Raw genomic sequence first — 20461 nt, 5'->3', positions numbered from 1 at the left:
TGCAGTTTATCAATCCTAAACAAGACAATTTTCTCTAGAATTGATCCTATACAGATTAGGCAAGATGACCAGATGAGGTAGAGTGAGCAGACTTAAACAAGCAAAAAAGCCCCCAATTTGTTCTAATGTGAATACTAGGATAATGGGTGACTAACAGGCTTTTATCATAGTGTGCCCTGCAGGACACATTTCAATGTGAAATACAGAGAGGACTTTTGTGCCTTCCATTAAAACCATTCCTGAAGCTAAATCCCTCCATCTCGCTCAAGAGTTATTCCTCAATGATGTTCTGTATTAGACAGTCATGAGTCACAGATGAAAAAGGTGATAACCTTGCTTGCCTAAAGCTCTGTACATACCATTAATATCCAATCACTAAGGAGTGGAAAAGCTTTTAGTTGAGTGGGGTGAAATGCATTTCCTCTGGCCAAAAGGTGAAAAGTTTATAAAATTCTTTTCATGCAGGGAACCTCAAATCTCCTCTTTGTTATGATTTTAGAGACTCATCAGAAAATGCAATCACTTTTAATTTACTTGGTCCTTGATAGTTACTGTACTTCAAGCAGTTTAAAGCATGTAAGCTCATGTTTACTTTTAAACAGCTTTCTTATTACATATATATAAAGAGATAATTAGGAAAGCTCACTGTAAGTGTGTGTGTTAGAGTGAACTCTGGGCACAGTGAACATGAGCACGAGGTCGTGATTTCTATCTATAAAAGTATTATCCACACAGTGTCAACAGCATGTGTTTGGGATATGTAAAATGATAACTACAGCCATCTTGATCAAACTCCGGAAGACTTTTTTGATTAAAGGTCTGCTGTCTGCCATATAATTCCAAATAACGTTTTCGATTTTTTTCTTTGATTCTTCTTGGAAGTTAAAGATACTAAAAATTCAGTTAGATGATTTTATTCATATCATCACATTGAATGTTGAACAAGTAGGCAAATATTGGATTTACAGGCTTTCCAGTATTTTTTTCAGAGTCATATTTACTATGACGATAGTTAAGCTGGGACAGGGAGATTGTTCTATATTTTGTCCTTGTTGAATTTGTTCAAGTTTCCTAATTTGGGGGGAGAAGAATTCTGTGTTTTAGAATTGTTGCTAGATTACCTGGATCATCTTTCTCAGATGATTGAAGTTTCTTAGAAACAAATACTTTGTCATCTCTGGTAACACAGACTATGAAACATTAAGTTAACTTCCAGCACTGCTACTAGTAATCTGTGCATGTTAGAAACAGGCTCCAAAATATAAACCCCTAATATCTTGAAAATGTTTAGTTCATACCCACTGTATTTTGTTTTTATATTTCCCTTCCACACCTCATGTAAAATCAATCTGACAGATGCTAACACAGATCTGAGACTCATTAGAAAGTCATTAATTATCCTAAAGGGATGTTTATGGATAGGAGCACTGTATATTTTGGGCTGTCAAGACAAATTGACCAAATAGCTTCTCTGTAACCACCCTGCAACTATGGCAGGCTAATGTCAAAATTCGGTGCATGGTACTCCTCTAAATCTAACGTAAAATCTAATGTAAGAAGGTGGTTAGTGGAAGTGTCTGTGGCGATAATCAAATTGAGCCTCAAATGAAACTTGTGATTTAGATATCAAAGCAATTAAATTATTAACGTCCCAAGGCATTTTTCATAAATTGATTTCCCCATTAAAGTTTTTATATAAATAGTATTTTGTATTGGACTTTCAACTGGATAGTTGAGAGTGGGCAGCCCTGAACAGTTAGCTCTCCCTCACCCATAGGAATGGGTACACTTAACTCTCTTTGTTTCGTCAGCCTTCCCCTAAAATTCCTTTTCCACTCATTTCATGGTTTAAAGCCCAACTGTAAGATCTGATGAAAACATTCTGGACTGATTATAATCACTCCCTTGGCCAAATATCATTTCAGAAAGTATGGCTTTAGCAAACCCGATATGTTCAAGAATACTCAGCTCCGCAGCACCCAGTATGCAGTGACGTAATGCTGGTGCCTCTTGCAGGCTGTATTAGAACAATGTGGTTAATTGAAGCTAATGCCTTGGTGTCTGCTTGTGGCAGTAGGACACTAGCTTTCACTCACTGAATTCTTCCAGTTCAAATATATGTTGAGAGTTATTTGCCAATGCAGTTGCTTTCCTTGCTGCTGTTCATTTCTGTTCTGTTTATGCTGCAGTTGTGTTATTAACTTTTGGGCATGCTAGTTTAGCTTTAAATTACATCTTGCACTGCATGAAGGAGGAATTGCATTACTTTAGCCAGTGCTACATTTCAGTAAACCTACTCTTCAAAACATTATCATATGTAACAAGATTGATCCCAGTGAGTTAATATTTTAAATGCACAAGGTCAAGCATGTCTTGTTTATGCTTTAAGGCCATGTATGACAGTCAGTTTTCCTGCTGTTGGCACCAATCAGTCCAAATAATCTCCATGCTCTACTAATTGGAAAAAATACAGTTTAGTGTTATGCCATGGAGGAGAGTGTAAAGATAGCTATACAGAAATTTTTCAGGCTCTTACATAACACAGTGTATTCATACAATGCTTCTCAACCAGTTCTTTTCTGAACAGAAAGTTACAATGGACTATATAATGTATTAATAGTAAGTTTAAATGTCTCTTTACGTAGCTTTGCTTTCAGCCATCTGCTAAGCTCTACTTTTTCCTGAAGTTTTCTCCAAGTTGCGTTGCTAAGATATAAAACTTAATAAGATTTTGATGATTTGCCAAAGCTACTTTTTCTAAAATATTGAACTATGGTAGCAGTGAGAAAACAGCAAAACCATTAACAATAATCTTTACAGATTATTGCAGAACTGCAATCACTGGGATGAGCAGTGTTTCCTTGTGTATGCAGAGTCAGATCATGGGCCCCTCAGGGATGCAGTCCACTCAGCCCAGAAGGGAATCTTGAGGAGGCAGTGGTTGGACACCTTTATGTCTCTCTGATCCTAGGACTGACATCTCACAATAGTTTCTTAGAACAAGGTAGGACACAAGATAGTTAACCTGTGCCAGGCTTATTACAGAAGTAGCTTGAGAGTTTTTTTTTTTTTTTTACAGGAAAGCACAGATCATCTAGTGCTATCCTGTATCACTCATGTATCTCCTTCCAAACAGGTAACTCTACAGAGGTGGAAAATCCTTCTTTGGGCCTGTTTCAAATGGGAAATGGAAGCAACCTTTGGTATAATCTTAGGAGACCTGTCTGCTAAAGAATTATGTTCTCAGAGATTATTCACAGGAGTCTGAGCTTGTTCTCAGAAATCTGGCCAACTGCTCACTCAAGCTGTTGCTTGGGTGTCAGCTGGCTGGTTTTTATTAGTAAAGACTCGTGGGTGTGGGTCCAAAAACCAGTCTAAATTTTTAAGTGGATTTATATGAAGTTCTACAAATTTAGATGCCAGGCTGAGAATAATTTTTCACATGTGAGCTCTCTGCTAAAATATTTACACCATCTCTAAAAGCCCATTTATTATATAGTATGACTCTGTAATCCATAAAGGGTTGCTTGTAGAACATGCATAGAATAAAAAAGCAAAGATTTATATATTGTATGTTCATACTACTGATTTGTTGTATATTGCATATGTATACAAGCAGCCAGAAAAGGGCTGGTCTTATATTGGTTTAACTCAAAACAGAGTCTGCTTAAAAGGAAGAAAAGGAAAAAAAAAAAGATAAGGAGGGCATGGCTGTTCACCCATTATTTGCTGTTTATAAGATACAGCACTACAGAAAGCCTGAAGTGATGTTCTGTTTAAAACAATTTCTGTTGGTTCATTGGAGGGAGTAACTGAATTCCTTCATTTGTTAACCTCAAGGTGCGTGAGGCACACAGAGGAGATATAGATGGTCTGAAGTGCAACTCTCGTCACTTGTGATGGCTGTTCTTGTATCCTGTGAATGCAGGCACACAAATGTGGAAGGAGCTGCTATATAGTTTCTGGAATAACTGTCTTTGGAAACAGCCTCTTTTAGTGATGTTACCTCCCCAGGCAGTTTGAAGGATGCTGATACCTCCCCTGATATTTGGAGGATGCTCTTCTCCAAAGTTGCTACTACAATCCAGGCAACTATGGCTCTCCAGAGCAGGTTTGGGTTAAACAGCTAAAATGGTAGTTGTCCTCCTTCACAAGATGAACAATCCCAAACAATTTTCTCCCTATCCTAAATTAAGTGGTTAAGTACAATTACTAGGTGTGTCAGAAAGGTATGTTTTCTTCAGTTCTGCGATCTGACAGAATACTAGGGTTAAGAAAGCTGATAAGTGAGACTTGCTGAAAAATAGGGAAAGGTTTAAAGGTTTCTTGTGCTTCTTCCTTCCACCCCCCGCTTCGTTTTTTCTGTTTACTCTGATCTGAACAGTCTCAAGGGCAGTAATAAATGTAACCTGAAAGTTCTTGAAAGAAGTATATATTTTTCTCCTGGAAGTGAAACTTTGACTTGTAAAATCACTTATTTCAAAGAAAGATGTTCATAAGTAATTTTACGCCTGTGTTTCATTATATGCCATCAATATAACAAATTTTAATGTGAATATTAGTAAATAAGAATTGGCTGTATACATACCATTCTTTAACAAAGAGATATTCTGCTACGGAACTTAAACTAAACAAAGTCCGTCTGCATTTAGAATTTGTGTGACCTGCATTTTTGTAGTGGGTATAGGTCTAGCAGTTTTCTTTAACAGGCTTTGTAAGTGCAAGACTATAACACTCAGAATCTTACAGAAGAGCTTACCGTGGTGGTGAATCGGGATACATGACGTTGACCTGAGAAAGTGTATCCAGATAGGAACCAAAATCAAAAGCTGGGGGAAACTCCTCCATGCAGGTGGATCTCAGCTCTCCAAAAGAGCCACCATAAGAGAAGCCATCTGGAGCTGCAAAACAAGCAATTAATACTTGCTGTTCTTTTCCTCCATGGTAGATTCTCTGAGACAATATCACTGTTTATAGCACTGCCATAAATCAGAAAATAAAACCTGAGGCAGGGGAATTACTGGTATTCTGGAACAATCAGGTTTCACAGGATATTCTATTCCTTTAAGAGCAAGTTAGCATCATCTCTAGATGAACCGTGGCATTTCAGGCTATGGCACAGGGACTACATATTTAATGATGCCCTACAAGATGCAAGTGTCTACAGTTTCTCTTGTGGCCTGAAGGTTGAAAAGGAGTGTTGGTTTTGCTGCATGCAGCTTCAAACATTATCAGGATTGCTGAAGTTCCCAGGAGTTGCATACATTGAAATCTTGCCAATTCTGTGAAGGTTTTTAAAAGGAGGCTTAGGTGTTTGATTGTAGGTATGTGTCTTGAGAAAATGCAGTTCTCAAATACACTCACAAAAAGGGGAAAAACTGGAAAATAGTAGAGACAATAATCCTGCTGCCTGTTCCAGGGCTTTCTTAACGCCTTCATGCAAGAGCTTCATAGCTCCACAAATACCAAGAAGTTAGTGCTGGTTTCTGTCTTTTATAGGATAGTTAACTAATGCTCAACATTCCGGGGTAGATTTCCCTAAGAATGTCCTCAATTGTGGAAATGCAGCAATCTCCACTCCCGTGCAGTCGTCTTCCAAATAAAGCGATCCCTCCTTTTCACTTGATGCATTAAAATAGTACCTGGAGAGAAGGGCCAGCTTCTAAAATGATACTGAAGTAGGGTCTCTCTCAATAGAGGGTAAAGGGCAGGACTCACTTGAGCTGCCTGTTCCTCCTGGCAATTTTCACCTCTGCCAATGTCTTTGTGAGGAATTTACCAGGACTAATCCAGTCCATCGTGCATGGAAGCCAACTTCACAGAGACTCCCACTGCTCCCATGCTGGCCAGTGGAAGCATGCTGAGATACTAGGATGGCATGTGCTAATGTAAAATTTTCACTTGAGTAGACTGGCACAATTTAGTTTAAGATTATTCTTTTGAATTTCTCTGAAAATAGCACCATGCTTTTTTTTCCCCCCCATTTTTCTAGCATTGTTATTTCTAACAAGCAGCTTGAAAATTGTCCTTTATGTTTTCACCTGGCTTCAGGGTTTTTAAAGGAGCTGAAATTAACATAGCAGTAGGTTTAAATGTAGTGATTGAATCTTAATGGTCAGTATTTTATCATGCCAAAATATTGCTATTCCTGGATAAAACAGTGACTCCAAACTGGGTTTAACCATTTAATCCTAACTGTAGCTGCTGAAAAGTAGAAAAAATAGATGTTACAATAATAGTAGACAGTAGTTTTCTGGATTTTTTTTTTTTTTTTCCTTTTTCCCTCTGTATGTTACCATGGGAGTTTGCATTTCATTCTTTTTAGAGTCTAAAATTTATTCCCAAAACACAGACATTATTCACTTATCTGGATAAATGTTTCTGGAAAAGCCCCAGATAATTATTCCTGGCTCCAGGTGGACAAACTATCCCAGAAAATGTGTTTGTTTCAGACATGAAAATTCCTGGTCCAAATAATTAAATGAAGTTAAATTGACTTCAGTGGATACTTCATGTACCTCAGTGAAATCAAGATTTAAGCCAATGCATTTTTATATGGCTCACTATTATTATCTTTTCTATATAAAGAAAAAACCTCAGCAATATGCAAAGAACTGTACTCTCATAAGAAACTGCAGATATATGAGCCTAACCACAGATGACATAATTGTTGATGCTCCACTCAATTCATTAATCCGTTTATCATTTGAAGTTTTACTAACTGAAGACTTACAAAATAACTTTCTGTAACTGTTTTTTCCTTAAATATAGGAATAATCAGATTATGTCATTTCCTTGACAAAGTAGCTTTTAACTTCTGGTCAGGAAACCCAAAATTGGCCAAAAATATAATTCCCAAATCCTTTTAAAGTACGGGGGGTTTTGTTGGAGGGTAGGGGGATAGGAATTGGCATTTTTTTGATAGCAAACTAGTCTCTTTAATGATGATGACAGTTATAACGACATTTTGATGCCCTGTTGTTCTGTTTATATCCAGTTATTAACTTCTGTGATCAGAAAAGAAGTAATTGCCCAATCATGGTTGTAGGCTGGTGCACACTACAGAAGTGAAAACATTCCTAGCTTTCCAACAAATAGAAATTACTTTATATGCTACACCAAGGCTGTAATGGGATATGAAAATAAGCTATCAGAAGTCTAGCGATGGAGAAGAAATCTTAGACTGTATCAAGGAAAAATAAGCTGTTTAAGAAATGCTGTCAGCTTTGGCCTTGTTAATGTTAACCATTAACTATGGGGCTCATAATATGTGAATTCAGGGCCAGCACAAAGATGTTATTAAACTGCAAAGCTGCCTGTGACCTACTTATCCTATTTTTTAATTTTTTATTTTTTTATCCCTTGCACAGCAGCCAGATGCTTTTTGTTGCCCATAGCACCAGATATTAATAAAGTTAAGCATTATCTTGCTGTGACTAGCTATCTTACCGTAAACAGCCTCTCTCCTCAGATGTGGGTGTCTTAACCGTCCGTCCTTTCGCAGACTGCCAACAATGATTGTAACACAGGATAGAAATAGCACAAGTCCGATCACTACTCCAGCCACCAGAAGGGGTGAAACAAGTAAACTGGTATCATTTCCATTTTCACTGTAGCTGGGGAATTCACTGGTTGGACTGCTCTGGTTCAAATGAACTTCTGTATGGCACAGAGAAAAAGAACATGTCAGTTGTGAAAAGAGACATTTACTAAGTGTGGTTATACAGATGCCAACACGAAGGGCTTTCAAAGCCCTAAGAGACAGCCTGAGACAGATCTGTGTTATGAATTCACGCTTGTATGGACAACCTATTTATTAGACTAATTTCTGGAGCTGTTAGTAACTGACTCTGGGGGAGTCACTCGGCAATCATTTCCCTGTTATTGGGGAATATCCTGCTGGAGTCAGTGATGTGTGTTGCATAATTTTGATTTCTTATTCCTGGAAAAATTCTTTGTATCATGAATTGATTGATGCTGAAAGGACTTCAGTGCACAATGAGGAATGTGAAAACTCAAAAATCTGGGCTCTAAGCAGAACAGAGGAATTGTGTGTTGTTACTAGGTGTGAAAAGACTCCAAGGTTTTGCAGAGGAAGTTTTGGGCAAGAGTGAAACAGAGGAGAATGCCTCTGTAGCACAGGGCATGCTCTAGTTTGTGGGGTGAGTCAGCATCCCAGGAAACTGATTTGGAGCAGAGGAGGGAAGAGACTATTCAGAGTAAGATTCTTAGTGAAGCACTAGATTTTCATCCAAGACATGGCTTTTTATTAGGCAGAAGCTTGGGCAATGTGGCAGTCCTCTTGGCCTTAACGTCTAATAAATTGTTGAAATAGAAAACCATCACAATGAGCACTTAAAATTTACTAATTAAAAACCTGAAAGTAAATAAACTTAATTTATTGCCCTTTGGGCTCCTCCGTGTGTTTAAACAGTAACCCAAGGATGGTGCCAAATCTGTGCTTTAGTCCAGGCTTTCCTAGTGTTCAAACAGGCTATATGTCGGGTGGAGAGCTTAGGTTTGGTGAGGTCATTGTAATTTCATCCTCCCTAGTTTGGCCTGATACTGTGTAAGGAAGGAGCTGTGTGGGCAGGCAGACCTCACCTTAAAACAGTGTGGAAGTATTGTGGTGCAGGAGGTACACCCTGCGCTTCACCAGGTGACTGCAGACTGAGCTGAGCTCTATCTGGCTTGTGCGCCTTTGCTCCAGGCAAGCAGTTCTACACTGGAACATTACTACTCTTACTTCCACCCCATTTTGATTTTTTGGTTGAAATCCACTCATGTTGTATGCGGCAAAAACTATAACTGCTTTCCTTTGTTAGAATAAAATCTCTAGGTGTACTATTTAAGTTCAACAATAAATCTGCTTAAGGGAGAAAAATGAAAAATGCAAGAATATTCCAAACTATGAAAAGTCAGAATAACTCCAGTAATTTATTCCTAAGTCAAATATCCTTTTGAGACAAGCTAACGAGAGAGTATCAAAATTTACAGTAAATTTCCTCCACTGGTGACATATGATTATACATGTGAATTAATTCCCATAGATGTATTTATGGGGGATTGTAGTGCTAAGGGAGGGGAGCTAAATGTTAGAAATGATGGGAAAAAGGATTCAGGATTTCGGCAGATAGAATCTCTGCTTAAGTAAAAGGCTCTGTATGTTTATTTGTGGACAAATGTTTGGGCATGCAGTAAATGTAACTTGAAAACAAGTTGCAGTAAGCACCCATTTTCCTATCCTTAATCCACAGTTTATTAAAAAAACCCCCACAAACAAACACACTCCCCCAAATTAAAAATAAATACCCCATTAGCTGCTGAGGATCAGACTATATACCAAGTAAACCAGAATTTTATTGATGCAAGAAATTATTGGAGGTGCATATGTACCAAGACTAGCTTTCAAATATGGCATGGATATATTTTCATATCTGGCTATATGCCAGTTGAACAGATAAATTATTTGTTTCCTACAGAAACTAAGGCTAACAAAATTTTGCTCTTTTGAATCTTCTGTGAAGTGAATATGTGCTTTTGGAAGTGCAAGGACTTTTTACATGGATACATGTTAGCAGATAGTTTTCAGCGGTGTCTTCCCCGCTCTTTTCCTTTGGGATATACCACTTAGTGCCTTGCAGTCACAATAAGCTTAAAAAGAAGATGATGGCTTCAAGCCAATGTATATTATCATTGGCTAACGCTTGACACTGAACGAACTGACTAGAAATATAAAAAAACTGGGGAATTAGCATGTAGTAGGGTTTTTGTTAATTTTTTAGAAGCACTTGACTGTTGGCTGAGAATCTTTATGAGCAATTAAGATAGACAGCCAAGAAATGTGCTGAGCTTTTACAAAGCATTTTATGCTAAAAGAGAAAACTGAATTTTCTGAAAATTAAACTGATTCTGCAGCATTAAATCAAAAAGGCTATGGAAAAGTGTCCTACTTAATACTCTTAGTAGAAAGAGTTTTTGGGTATGGGGTATTTTTGAGGGGTAGATTCTGCTAATTTTATGGCTCTTGCACTAGAACTAAACTTTCTCAAAGTTTACAAAATTCTAATCGTGTTTCTCATTTGTACAGTTTTTAAAAACTATCTCTGTTGGTAATATGTCCAACAAATGTGTACTCCCACTTGCTTTCCAGAGCCTTGTTTATTCAGATTTTTGCAAAGTCTGACTTTGAAAGATGGAAATATCACAGCAGTGCCAATTAGTTTAAATCACAATTGCAGGGAATTAACCCCTGAACTGAAAGTATTGGTGGGTAATTTATTGGTAATTTTGGCTGACTTGCAAAGAGGTAAGAGGAAAGAATCAACTTTGCCCTCATAATGAGAACATGAGCCTGGGGTGTGAGGTTGCTCGATGCACTATTAGGCTTGTGGTCTTCAAACTGAAGTCAAGTATTACTGAAATGGGTTGGTGATAAACTTCCTGTCGAGTTCAGTGGGAAAGAAAAGAGGCTGCAGTGAGTGCTTCCTGATCTTGTGAAACTTGGACAACTTCTAAGTGATCCTTTTAACAGGAAGGGACTGTCTAAAGAAAAGAGTAGACTAGTTTTCTTGGTGTTTTTTTTTTTTTTTTTTAGTTGTGTGTGGAAGCCAGCTGGTATCTTAACACATTGACTATTTTGGAGATTCCTGTGGTGCCACTCAGTGTGAGCACTAATATTTGGTCCTATTTTGCTTTATAGGAATTTAACAGGTTAGCAGTGACTTCAAACAGCAAGTACTCTCTCTTGTACTCGCCACTTGTACTTGAGGTGTTATTTTTTATTTCAAGACTGCCCATTTACCTAGCATGTTCCCAGGGCTTCCTTAGCTGTTCCAAATCTTGTCTATTTTATCTCTTGTTTCTCACCATCATGAATCTTTCTCTTTTGTTATGCTCTTAATCTAATTGAACACAGTCTCTGGTAAAGACGTGATATATTGCAATATTGCTCTTATTAGAAGGAATGAATAAAACTCCCCTTAGCCTAGCTCCTAAAGCAATATGCAATTGATAAACTTCTCTTATGGTATTATTTTCAGTTTGACACTGTGAGTCTAGTCCTCCAGACTTTCCAGACTGACTTACTACTGTGGGAATTGCTCAGGTGACTAACAACTACAGAATGAGATGCTATGTTGATATAAATTCTTTGGTTTTGAGTTTTCTGGGGGCAAAAGTTGTTTATGTTACTTTTGGCAAAGGAATGTCTTACAAATTTTTCTCCTCTTATCCAAATACATCTCCTTTTGAGAAACTGTACATGTCTGTATATAAAAGTGGTATGTTTTTCACTCAGAATAGAAGTATCTGTAAATTTATATAATATATAAATTTAACATAACATAAATATAACAGCAATAGCAGAGTGCTAACTTTTTTTTTGAGGCAAGTTGTATTTTTTTCCATGAAACTGCAAATTGTAAACAATATGTGCATAAATATTAATACTTTATATCTAATCCTCTAAATATGAATTATATTGGATGCACAAACCATTGCTTTTATCCAGCGATGGGAGTTGTGTCAGTAACCAGACACAGCACAAACGGAACATGCTGGCTGTTGCAGCTGTGAATACAATGCAAGGGGCACATGTGGCTGAGTGAACACTTAATTTAGGATGAGAGTACTAGTGGAAAATTGCCTATGCTATCCAGTGTTAGGCAATAAATTATCAACCTGCAAAATCCCTTAAATATCACATTATATTATTTTACTCAGTGGTCCTGCCTCTCAACAGACAAACTTGTAAAGTAACTCCATGTAACTGAAGGAGGTGTAGTACGACTTGACTTTTTTGGCGTATGTCGTGCTTTCTCCTCATTAACCTGTATTCTTATCCCTTTCTAACTTGGCAGTAAGTAATGCTGAAGTTTCAGTTGGGTCAGATCCTGTCAGAGTGAAATGTCTTGGTATGCAGATCTGCCATGGGAGCTTGGTTCATCCAAGATATAGCCCTTTATTAGAAGTGGCTTCTCTCTTCTTCACTGGCTTTTACCTGCTTGTATCCCAGATAAGACAGAAGGGAAGCACTACATATAAATGAAAATCACTTCTCTTCATACTTGAAATAGTTGTGGGGTTTTTGTTTTTCGGAAGGCACATCAGCTCTAGTGAAGCCACAGTGGTCTCTGTAATTGATAGGGTTTTCTTTGTTCCCTTTAAAGATCAGAGATGATTTAAAGTTGGATCTTATTAAGATAACCAAAGCTCTTCCCCTAGTTTAAAATCTATTATCTTAATAAAGATGATAGATAAATCATGTTATCACTGGTGAAGAGGATGAGACATGGAGTGGTTTTGTTTCCCAGACTGAAATGCACATGAACAGCTCATGAAGAAGTGCTGATGTGTTGTACTGGAAAAATTTTGTGTGCAGAATCATACACCTCTACATCCCTGCCAGCCTCAGTTAAGCCTTGCCTGAGGACAGAATGGGCTTAGTGATTACTTGCTGAACTGGAGCTGAAGCACACTGACAGAACAACGTTGTATTACATGTACTCCCCAGGTTTGTACAAGTTGGTTTGGGTTGATGATCTAGCACCTCCTGTTACCTTTAAATATGCTATATTAACAAAGTGTACAGGACTGGAAATGAGTAGGAGGAAGCTCAGTATAGGGTAGTGCATAGTAAGCTTTGATTTTTAAATTATCACAGCAAAGTGTCTCAAACAGTGAAGCAATTGAAAGCATGTTTCTGATATCCTTATTTTTTTAATCCCTGGTTGGGACAGTGTTGGAATATGCACTCTCTTTATGGAGGGGAGGAGACTGACAGATGGCAAGGAGTTGAAAGGTCCCAGTGAGGCACACAGGTAAGTTAAATTAGTGGAACTGATGAAGATTTTGTTGATTCTACCTTTATGAGCAGTTCCTGTTCAAAGATGATTCAGTTTGGCCAAGAGTGACTAATTGGATTCTACACTTGCTGTTGTACTGTGAAAAAGCCTCTGGCTGTAGCAGCTATCAGGCTGCTATCACACTGCTTATTTCTGTAGCTGCCAGGCAGGAGTTCACAAAATGAGTAAGGTAGGTGCATTAGAAAAACAAGCTGAAAAAGGTTTTGGATCGCAGGAGCCGGCTTTGTACGGAGCATCACTGTAGCAAGGGAGAGAAGGATATTATTCAAGTCATTGAATGCAAAGGCCTAATAGGAGGTAAATCTTTAAAAAAGGAAAAAAAAAAAAGAAAAAAAGAAGGAAAAAGGAAAAAAAGAAGTCTCTGTTGTATTCAAAGCTATTCCATCTGGATCGTGAGGAAGGTTGGAATCTCTCACTTACCCTAGACAAATGCCAGGATGTCATCTGCTTATGGGCCTTACTTGGTTATCCTGAGTATACATCGGGGGTGACTGCCGATCGAAATCTGGCCTGTATTTGATTTACATTTATACTTTGTTCAGACTTTTATTTTGGTGCAAACAACTTGCCAGTTTTAAATGGAACGGCAATTTAACAAGTTTTGATTTTATTTTTTTTTAACCTTTCCAATCTCTAGGTGTAGTGAAAGTATTAAAAAAAAAAATCAGTAATTCTGTCAAAGGAAAGGCTTATGAGAATAGCTCAGCTCTGTCAGACATGATATTGAAATCGGCACATTTTCCATCGAACACTCTGGATGGATCTATGTGTTCTTCTGACTCCCTGGTTAAGAGTCCCACTTAATGATGAAAGTGGAACCAAATACTCCCCCCCCCACCCCCCTTCTAAAAAAGAGGAAAATACTGTGCTTTTTACTAATTCTGACCAGTTTGGATAGGGAGGAAACTATGTATGTTCTCCTCAAATAACTTCTTGCAATCCACTTTTTGTCTTCTCACAAGACGACCTTCTGTGCCTCTGGTGAAAGATTGATTTTGGCACACTTATTGTTAAGTGCTCCATCATATAAGATCTACAGCAGCTGTGATGGCAACTTATTAAGGTAGGAATAACTAGGGACCCAGAAAGACTTAAAAACTGAGTAAGTACAGAGAGTTTGTAGCTGTCATTAAAAGTACGGAGGATGGAAAACTGGTCACTGAAGAAAGGGGTTTGTAGGTATGGCTACAGCAATGGCTTGTGTCAAGTGTAGTGAATTAGGTAGTGCTGCCTTAACACTGGAATGCATTGAATGTTTGGGTTCTTACCCTCTAAAGCAGCTATACAGTAGCACAGACTGTATGCTACAATGCAAACTCACATCTGTGTGTTTCCAACACCAAAAGAATAAAACCATCAACTCACCGGTTATACCCATTCAGCTATGGGAACACTGCACATCAGATTCTTCCTATATTCTAGAGAGATAGAGGAAGCAGGTAAGAACTGCTACCTTGGTATGTTTAATGTTTAAATAGTGTTTAAGAGGAAGTGATGATGATGCTAAGAACAGGCAATGCTATTGGTCCTTTTGCATTTATCTTATTATCTTGTAGCAAAGTTGAGCAAATGAGTGGAAGACTAGAATAATCTGGGAAATGTCCTCTCTATAAATCAGTTTTACAAGAGCCATAGAAATAGTATAGGGAAAGGAATTTTCAGTTCAGGAAGCCCAGGAGCGTATTTAATTCTCTCACACTGCTTGCCTCTGCTATCTACAGCCTAGGGGCCAATCATATGTTGTCCTCCTGTTCTGTATGCTTTTCTGATTTGCACACGTAAAACTAAGCTGCCTCTTAAGCTACAATTGATATTCAATAATAACCGTATAGGGATTGCTTCAAACTTTTACCTTAATGTGGCTTGTAAAGGGCATCGCATGGTGTACATATTCATAGATTAAAGACTGGTTGATCTAGTTTAGCTCATGTATATTGCAGCTCAAACTTTCATCCACGTACTGCTTATGAGAGCCCATTAACTTGTGCTTGATGATAACTTATCTTCTGGAATGGTACTTAGTAGTTATTTGACAAAGTCGATGAATAAATAAATTTTTGCTGTCAGCTGCTGCAACTGCGACATTTAAACAGTTCCTCAAACCAGATGATATTCATTACTGTTTTTAAATTTGAGGTAAAAATCTTTTTATACAAGTGGTTAACTAGTCTTGCCTGATTATTGCTACTGGGGGAGATACTTCAGCATAGAATCAGAATTTCAGAATCATCTAGGTTGGAAAGGATCTTGAAGATCATCCAGTCCAACCGTTAACCTAACACTGACAGTTCCCAACTCCACCATATCTCTCAGCGCTATGTCAGCCTGACTCTTAAACACCTCCAGGGATGGGGACTCCACCACCTCCCTGGGCAGCCCATTCCAACGCCTAACAACCCCTTCTGGAAAGAAACGCTTCCTAATATCCAGTCTAAACCTGCCCTGGCACAACTGGAGGCCATTCCCTCTTGTCCTATCGCTTGTTACTTGGTTAAAGAGACTCATCCCCAGCTCTCTGCAACCTCCTTTCAGGTAGTTGTAGAGGGCGATGAGGTCTCCCCTCAGCCTCCTCTTCTTCAGACTAAACCCCCCCAGTTCCCTCAGCCGCTCCTCGTACGACATGTGCTCCAGACCCTTCACCAGCTTCGTTGCCCTTCTCTGGACACGCTCGAGTAATTCAATGTCCTTTTTGTAGTGAGGGGCCCAAACTGAACACAGTAATCGAGGTGCGGCCTCACCAGTGCCGAGTACAGGGGCAAGATCACTTCCCTGTCCCTGCTGGCCATGCTATTTCTGATGCAAGCCAGGATACCATTGGCCTTCTTGGCCACCTGGGCACACTGCTGGCTCATGTTCAGCCGGCTGTCAATCAACACCCCCAGGTCTCTCTCTGACTCTGACATAATCCAAACCCATACGAATGCCATGAACTAGGCAGACCCATAAATTTAGACTAAGTTTCTGCACAGCTCACATTGCCTCTTTGATCTTTCTCACTGCATGTTTATGTTCTAATCATAATTAAAATTTTTCACTGATTAATAGTAAAAAATCAAAACCTTATTCAGACATGAGACTGTGTGATAGGGACATTTCAGTTTTATCTGATGCACTCAGCTTAACGTGAATTTGGAGCGTACTTACAGGTACAAAAGCTACCCATGACCTTGAGAAGCTCATCCAAGGTAGAAAGGGTGGCCTTTCCTCTGAGATATCTAACTCTGCCTTTTTATCATGTCTGCTGGCTATCAGATAATGACTTTTCTCTTCTTGCATTGACATCCTTATTATAGAACCAGAATGAATAAGATTGGATCACCAGCAGCCTGCAAATTGAGACTGTCAGAAGCAAAGAGAATGTGGCTGCATAAGGGCTCAGAAAATAAATCTTTTCAGATGCTGTGGCTTTAGGGTATTATGTTGATGTCACAGCAGCATGTATAGGTGCTGTTTCAAATTAACAGGAAAAATCTTCCAATTTTCAGATCCACGGTCTATTTTATCAACATGATAAATATCACTGCAGTGAAACAAATCACCCTGGAAGTATAACAGCCCACTTTGTGATGGACAATATATTTCTTCCCCTATTTTCTCATATACAAACAACTTTGAACTAATACAATTTTATAAGCAGGACCCGAACCTATTACTTTTTTCAGAAAATCTGTATTAGGGCTTGGAAATAAGTATGATGAGAATCCTATTTTACCCATTAAAGTAAAGTTACCTTCATAAGCTCTGATCCAACTTAGGTTGGTAGTGACTTGACTGGGGCAAAAGCAGTGATTTTTTTTTTTTATTGTGAGAAACTCTGGTATTTTGGCACATGAGCTTCTCATATATAATTTGGGAAAAAATGTAGCAATATAGTAATTTTTCTTTCTATTCTGAGAGGGGAAGGTTTGAAAAAATGTAATTGGCAAATAATTCTACATTTTTACCTCAGCAGTCTGCCTGCTTGAACTGTGACCTAGATGTCACAGCTCATATCTTCTCTTCAGGAGTTTGAGCTCTGTCTGAACTATACCTAATGTGACCTAAAGAGGTAGCTATAGGGCAGATGACAGCTCACAGAAGATGGGGCCCAGGCAGGAAACCTGATCTATATTGGGGGGAAAAAAAACCCCAAAAGCCAAAACTTTCCACAGAAAAGTTCTTTTCTTTACAAACGTTACTTTCTACCATTATAGAGAAAATGAGAAGGCAGTGATGAAATTCTGGCTAGCTCTAACTGGAGAGCAGCTGACTTGTGTTCTATTGCCTGCTATATGCATTTATGAATCTTTAAATCAGCTATCCACTTCTGATTATTATTAAATCGGCTCAAATTTATGAGACTTTTTAATTATGAAGTTTTGTATTTTCCTTGTGTTGCACTGAACTTTTCAATTGGCTCTATTAACCATCATCTTTCAGCAATCATTAACCTGCTCACATGATTTGAAACTTGAAAAGAGCTAATAAAGATGGTATCTGCAACAAAACTCTGAGATTGAGCTACGAACTGAGCTTCAGGAATCATATCCATCTTATAAATACCTTGAACACTCCTTCTAGAGTGCTTGTGGCTATGTGCTGCTTCTTAATTAGGACTTTTTCTATTGAAATAATCCTATTTCTTTTTCCATCCTCATCTCCAGTCTTCAGTAGTAGTTATCGACTAAGAAAAATATGTAGAGGAATGATTGACATTTACTGCTTAGAAAATAATGACAACTGAAACACTGATCTAGCTAGTTATGTAAGGAACTGGGTGCTAAGATAGAAATGTGTTAACAAATGCTGGAATTCAAAGATCTTTCTTTAAGAGGTGATATCATATGTGATATATCTCAGTCTTTCTTTCAAGGTGACTTGAATTTTTTAAAATAATTAAAATGGTTCTGCAGTGTTGTTATGCAAGTCCATATGAATTATGGTGCTGATGTCACAGAGTATACAAAGCCTATAGTATGACTTACATTATCCTTTGTATCTGTAAAAGCTACAATGGTATCTGCCTGCATAAATCAAGGAGTTTTCTCATACCATTAAGTAGCGATTTCATTCCCTCAGATTTTGTCCGAATAGGACTAGGACTTCGGCTTAGACAGCTGCAGGAATGTCAATAATGGCAAAAGAGATATTGATTCTTGGGACAATTTCAATCACCTAGTTTTTCTTTGTTGCTAAAGGAGCCACCAAAATTGAAGGACACTGGAAGATCTATAGAAATTAAATTACTCAAATGTTACTATTCAAAAAACTGGGAAGAAAAATCCCTTTCTTTAAAATCTCTATTGCTTACTATAGAAGATCCGTTTGGTTAGAGGACTGGTAAATCAGAGTGCAGGACTTGCCATACAGGCAAACACCATTCCCTGTATATGCTGTGCAGTGTCTAGGGGCTGACTGGTACACATGATGCTTTCTGCCCTCTCCCATGCTTATCTTTGGCCAGCAATGCTGAGTCAGGCTTAAAGAGGAGAGAAGACTCTCAGCACTGAAGGGCTGGAAAAAGTAACTTCCCCCCAGCTGAGAGTCAGTGGTGTTTCTGCTGGAGTAGCACAACATTCTGCTGCCTTGCATATATAGCTTAATTCATATATTCCATATAGTTCCTTCTTCTAAATAATTTGATGTTGGTTGTTCTTCCATTTGAGATGGCAGAGGAAGGATTTTAAAAACAAACAAACAAATAACTCCCCCGCCCAGTCTAGTGTAGCCTTTAGAAAAGTATATTTCTTTACCTTTCTATATAAACTGCAGTGTGTATTTTAATATATAAAAGGTAGTTTCCACTATGCTTGTTTCAACATAGGGTAAATATAATAGCTGCTAGAGAGGAGATAGCTACACCTTCCTATTTGCTGGGAAGTCGGAAGAGGTCCTGGGTTGTTCTCCAAACAGAAGACATACACTAAGAAGGATATTTACAGATGCCCTGAGAAACATCTCTGTATGCTGCACCATTTTCTCTCCAGGCAATTAGAATTCTAGGCTGTGGGTATTCCTCCCTGTTCTTAAAACTAGGCTATTTATTATTTTCAAAGGGGATTTAAACAAAAGAATATATTTCTAAAGGAAACTGAACTTGCAGTGTGCATTGTTCTTCATTGCTACTGAATGAGACTGAGTGAGAATAATAATAGAAAGATGCAGAGTAAGGCTAGAACAAGAACTTTGGCTTTTTCTGTGAGCACACTGTTTCTTAGATTAGACTCCATTTAAATAATTATATGTTATGGTAAAATTGATTAAATTTTGAATTACAAAGGTTTTATAAGTCCCTTTGTAATGAATGGTGTTGTGTGTAGGTTAGAACCTCTGCGATGCTCACAGAGCACCCTTGACAATGTCTCAACCTGGAATACTGACTGTTTTTAAGGCTAGCTAGTTTTTGTGGCCTTTTGAACAAAAGGGACTAGAAAATGGTTCAGTCCCAGAAAATAAGTGTGCACTGCAGGGGTGGTTCTGATAAGACTACCTAAATGAAAGCTCTTTCAGGGATACTGTCTGGAACAACAGGGAGAGAGAAATACCATCCAGCTTCCACCTTCTCGCAGTAGCGGTGCTCACATCAAAGAGATGTGCTTTGTATGTTTAGTCCAATGTTAAAGGTCACTAACTGTTGTTCTTGCAGTTTATCAGATAACTGTGATTTCATCTCTGGACACAATTTGCCATTTAGGATGAGGCAGAATGATCTTCCTTTGACTATTAACCCACCACTGTAGCACAAATTGAGGCTTGATTGCTTCCTGAGCCCTGTTGTTAACTCCTAACATGCCTGTATGCAAACCATCCTACCTCTCTTACTTCTATTAATATTCATAATGGAAATGTGTCTGTTAAATTGTTCCCATTTACCCACTGGAGAAAAAAAAAAGAATTTTTGAAAAAAGCTATGGGGTTCTTGGAGAAACTAGTATCTAGGCCGATGTCAAACCCTCTTCTACCCCTTTCAAGTGCACGGGCAAACATATGGAGAAAGATATAAACAACTTTGTAATAGAAAAGGATGTTATTTCTGTCCCTGCTTATCCTGATCACACATGACTGGCAAAGGGATTTTCATCTACATACTTGCTAACAGCAAGGACTTTTACAATGGTTGATTAACAAATTAAAAATGAATAAAAAAAAAAATTGAACCCCTTCTTTAGTTTCCTCTTATCTGCCTTAATTATTCATTTTAACTAGGTGCTGGCAGCTAAGAGTTACATTGTTAGGCTCATAATGAGGCCAAGAGGATTCACATGGTGTGGCCAGTTAAGATGCTTCTGTTCAAATTAACTGAACATACTTCTTTCCTACCAAAAAGGTACATATTACATTATAGTCTGCTGATACAGGAGAACTCAGAATGTCCTTCAATATGAGGGCAATATAAAGAGTTCACATTAGAAGAACTTATCACCATCTCAAAGAGATTTGCTAAACTTAGATACGTAAATTGTACGCATCTGCTCTTATGTGGACTAATATTTGCATGAGATAGCTGGATATACTGCTACTTCAATTCTGGTGTGAATATATGAACATTTTCAGTTTCTTATGCGTGAACAATCAGACTAAAAGACATTTAAAGATTAAAAACAAGTTGAAATTTT

At 38.1% G+C, this 20461-nt stretch overlaps 1 protein-coding gene across 3 annotated transcripts in view; it reads right to left on the bottom strand.

Annotated features, from left to right (window-relative positions):
* BEAN1 (brain expressed associated with NEDD4 1) overlaps positions 1-20461 on the bottom strand; it is a 60883-nt gene that overhangs the window by 9446 nt on the left and 30976 nt on the right. For all 3 annotated transcript variants that reach the window (XM_074839924.1, XM_074839926.1, XM_074839925.1), the window contains 2 exons: positions 7450-7659; positions 4760-4901 (listed from right to left, as the gene is read on the bottom strand). In XM_074839924.1, the coding sequence (XP_074696025.1) occupies positions 4760-4901; positions 7450-7659 (352 nt within the window). The remainder of the gene's footprint in view (positions 1-4759; positions 4902-7449; positions 7660-20461) is intronic.

Source organism: Strix aluco, chromosome 14 (assembly GCF_031877795.1).
Source record: "Strix aluco isolate bStrAlu1 chromosome 14, bStrAlu1.hap1, whole genome shotgun sequence".
NCBI classification, from domain to species: domain Eukaryota; kingdom Metazoa; phylum Chordata; class Aves; order Strigiformes; family Strigidae; genus Strix; species Strix aluco.
The sequence above is the reverse complement of the archived record's forward strand: the minus strand, read 5'-3'. Positions and strand labels throughout refer to the sequence as shown.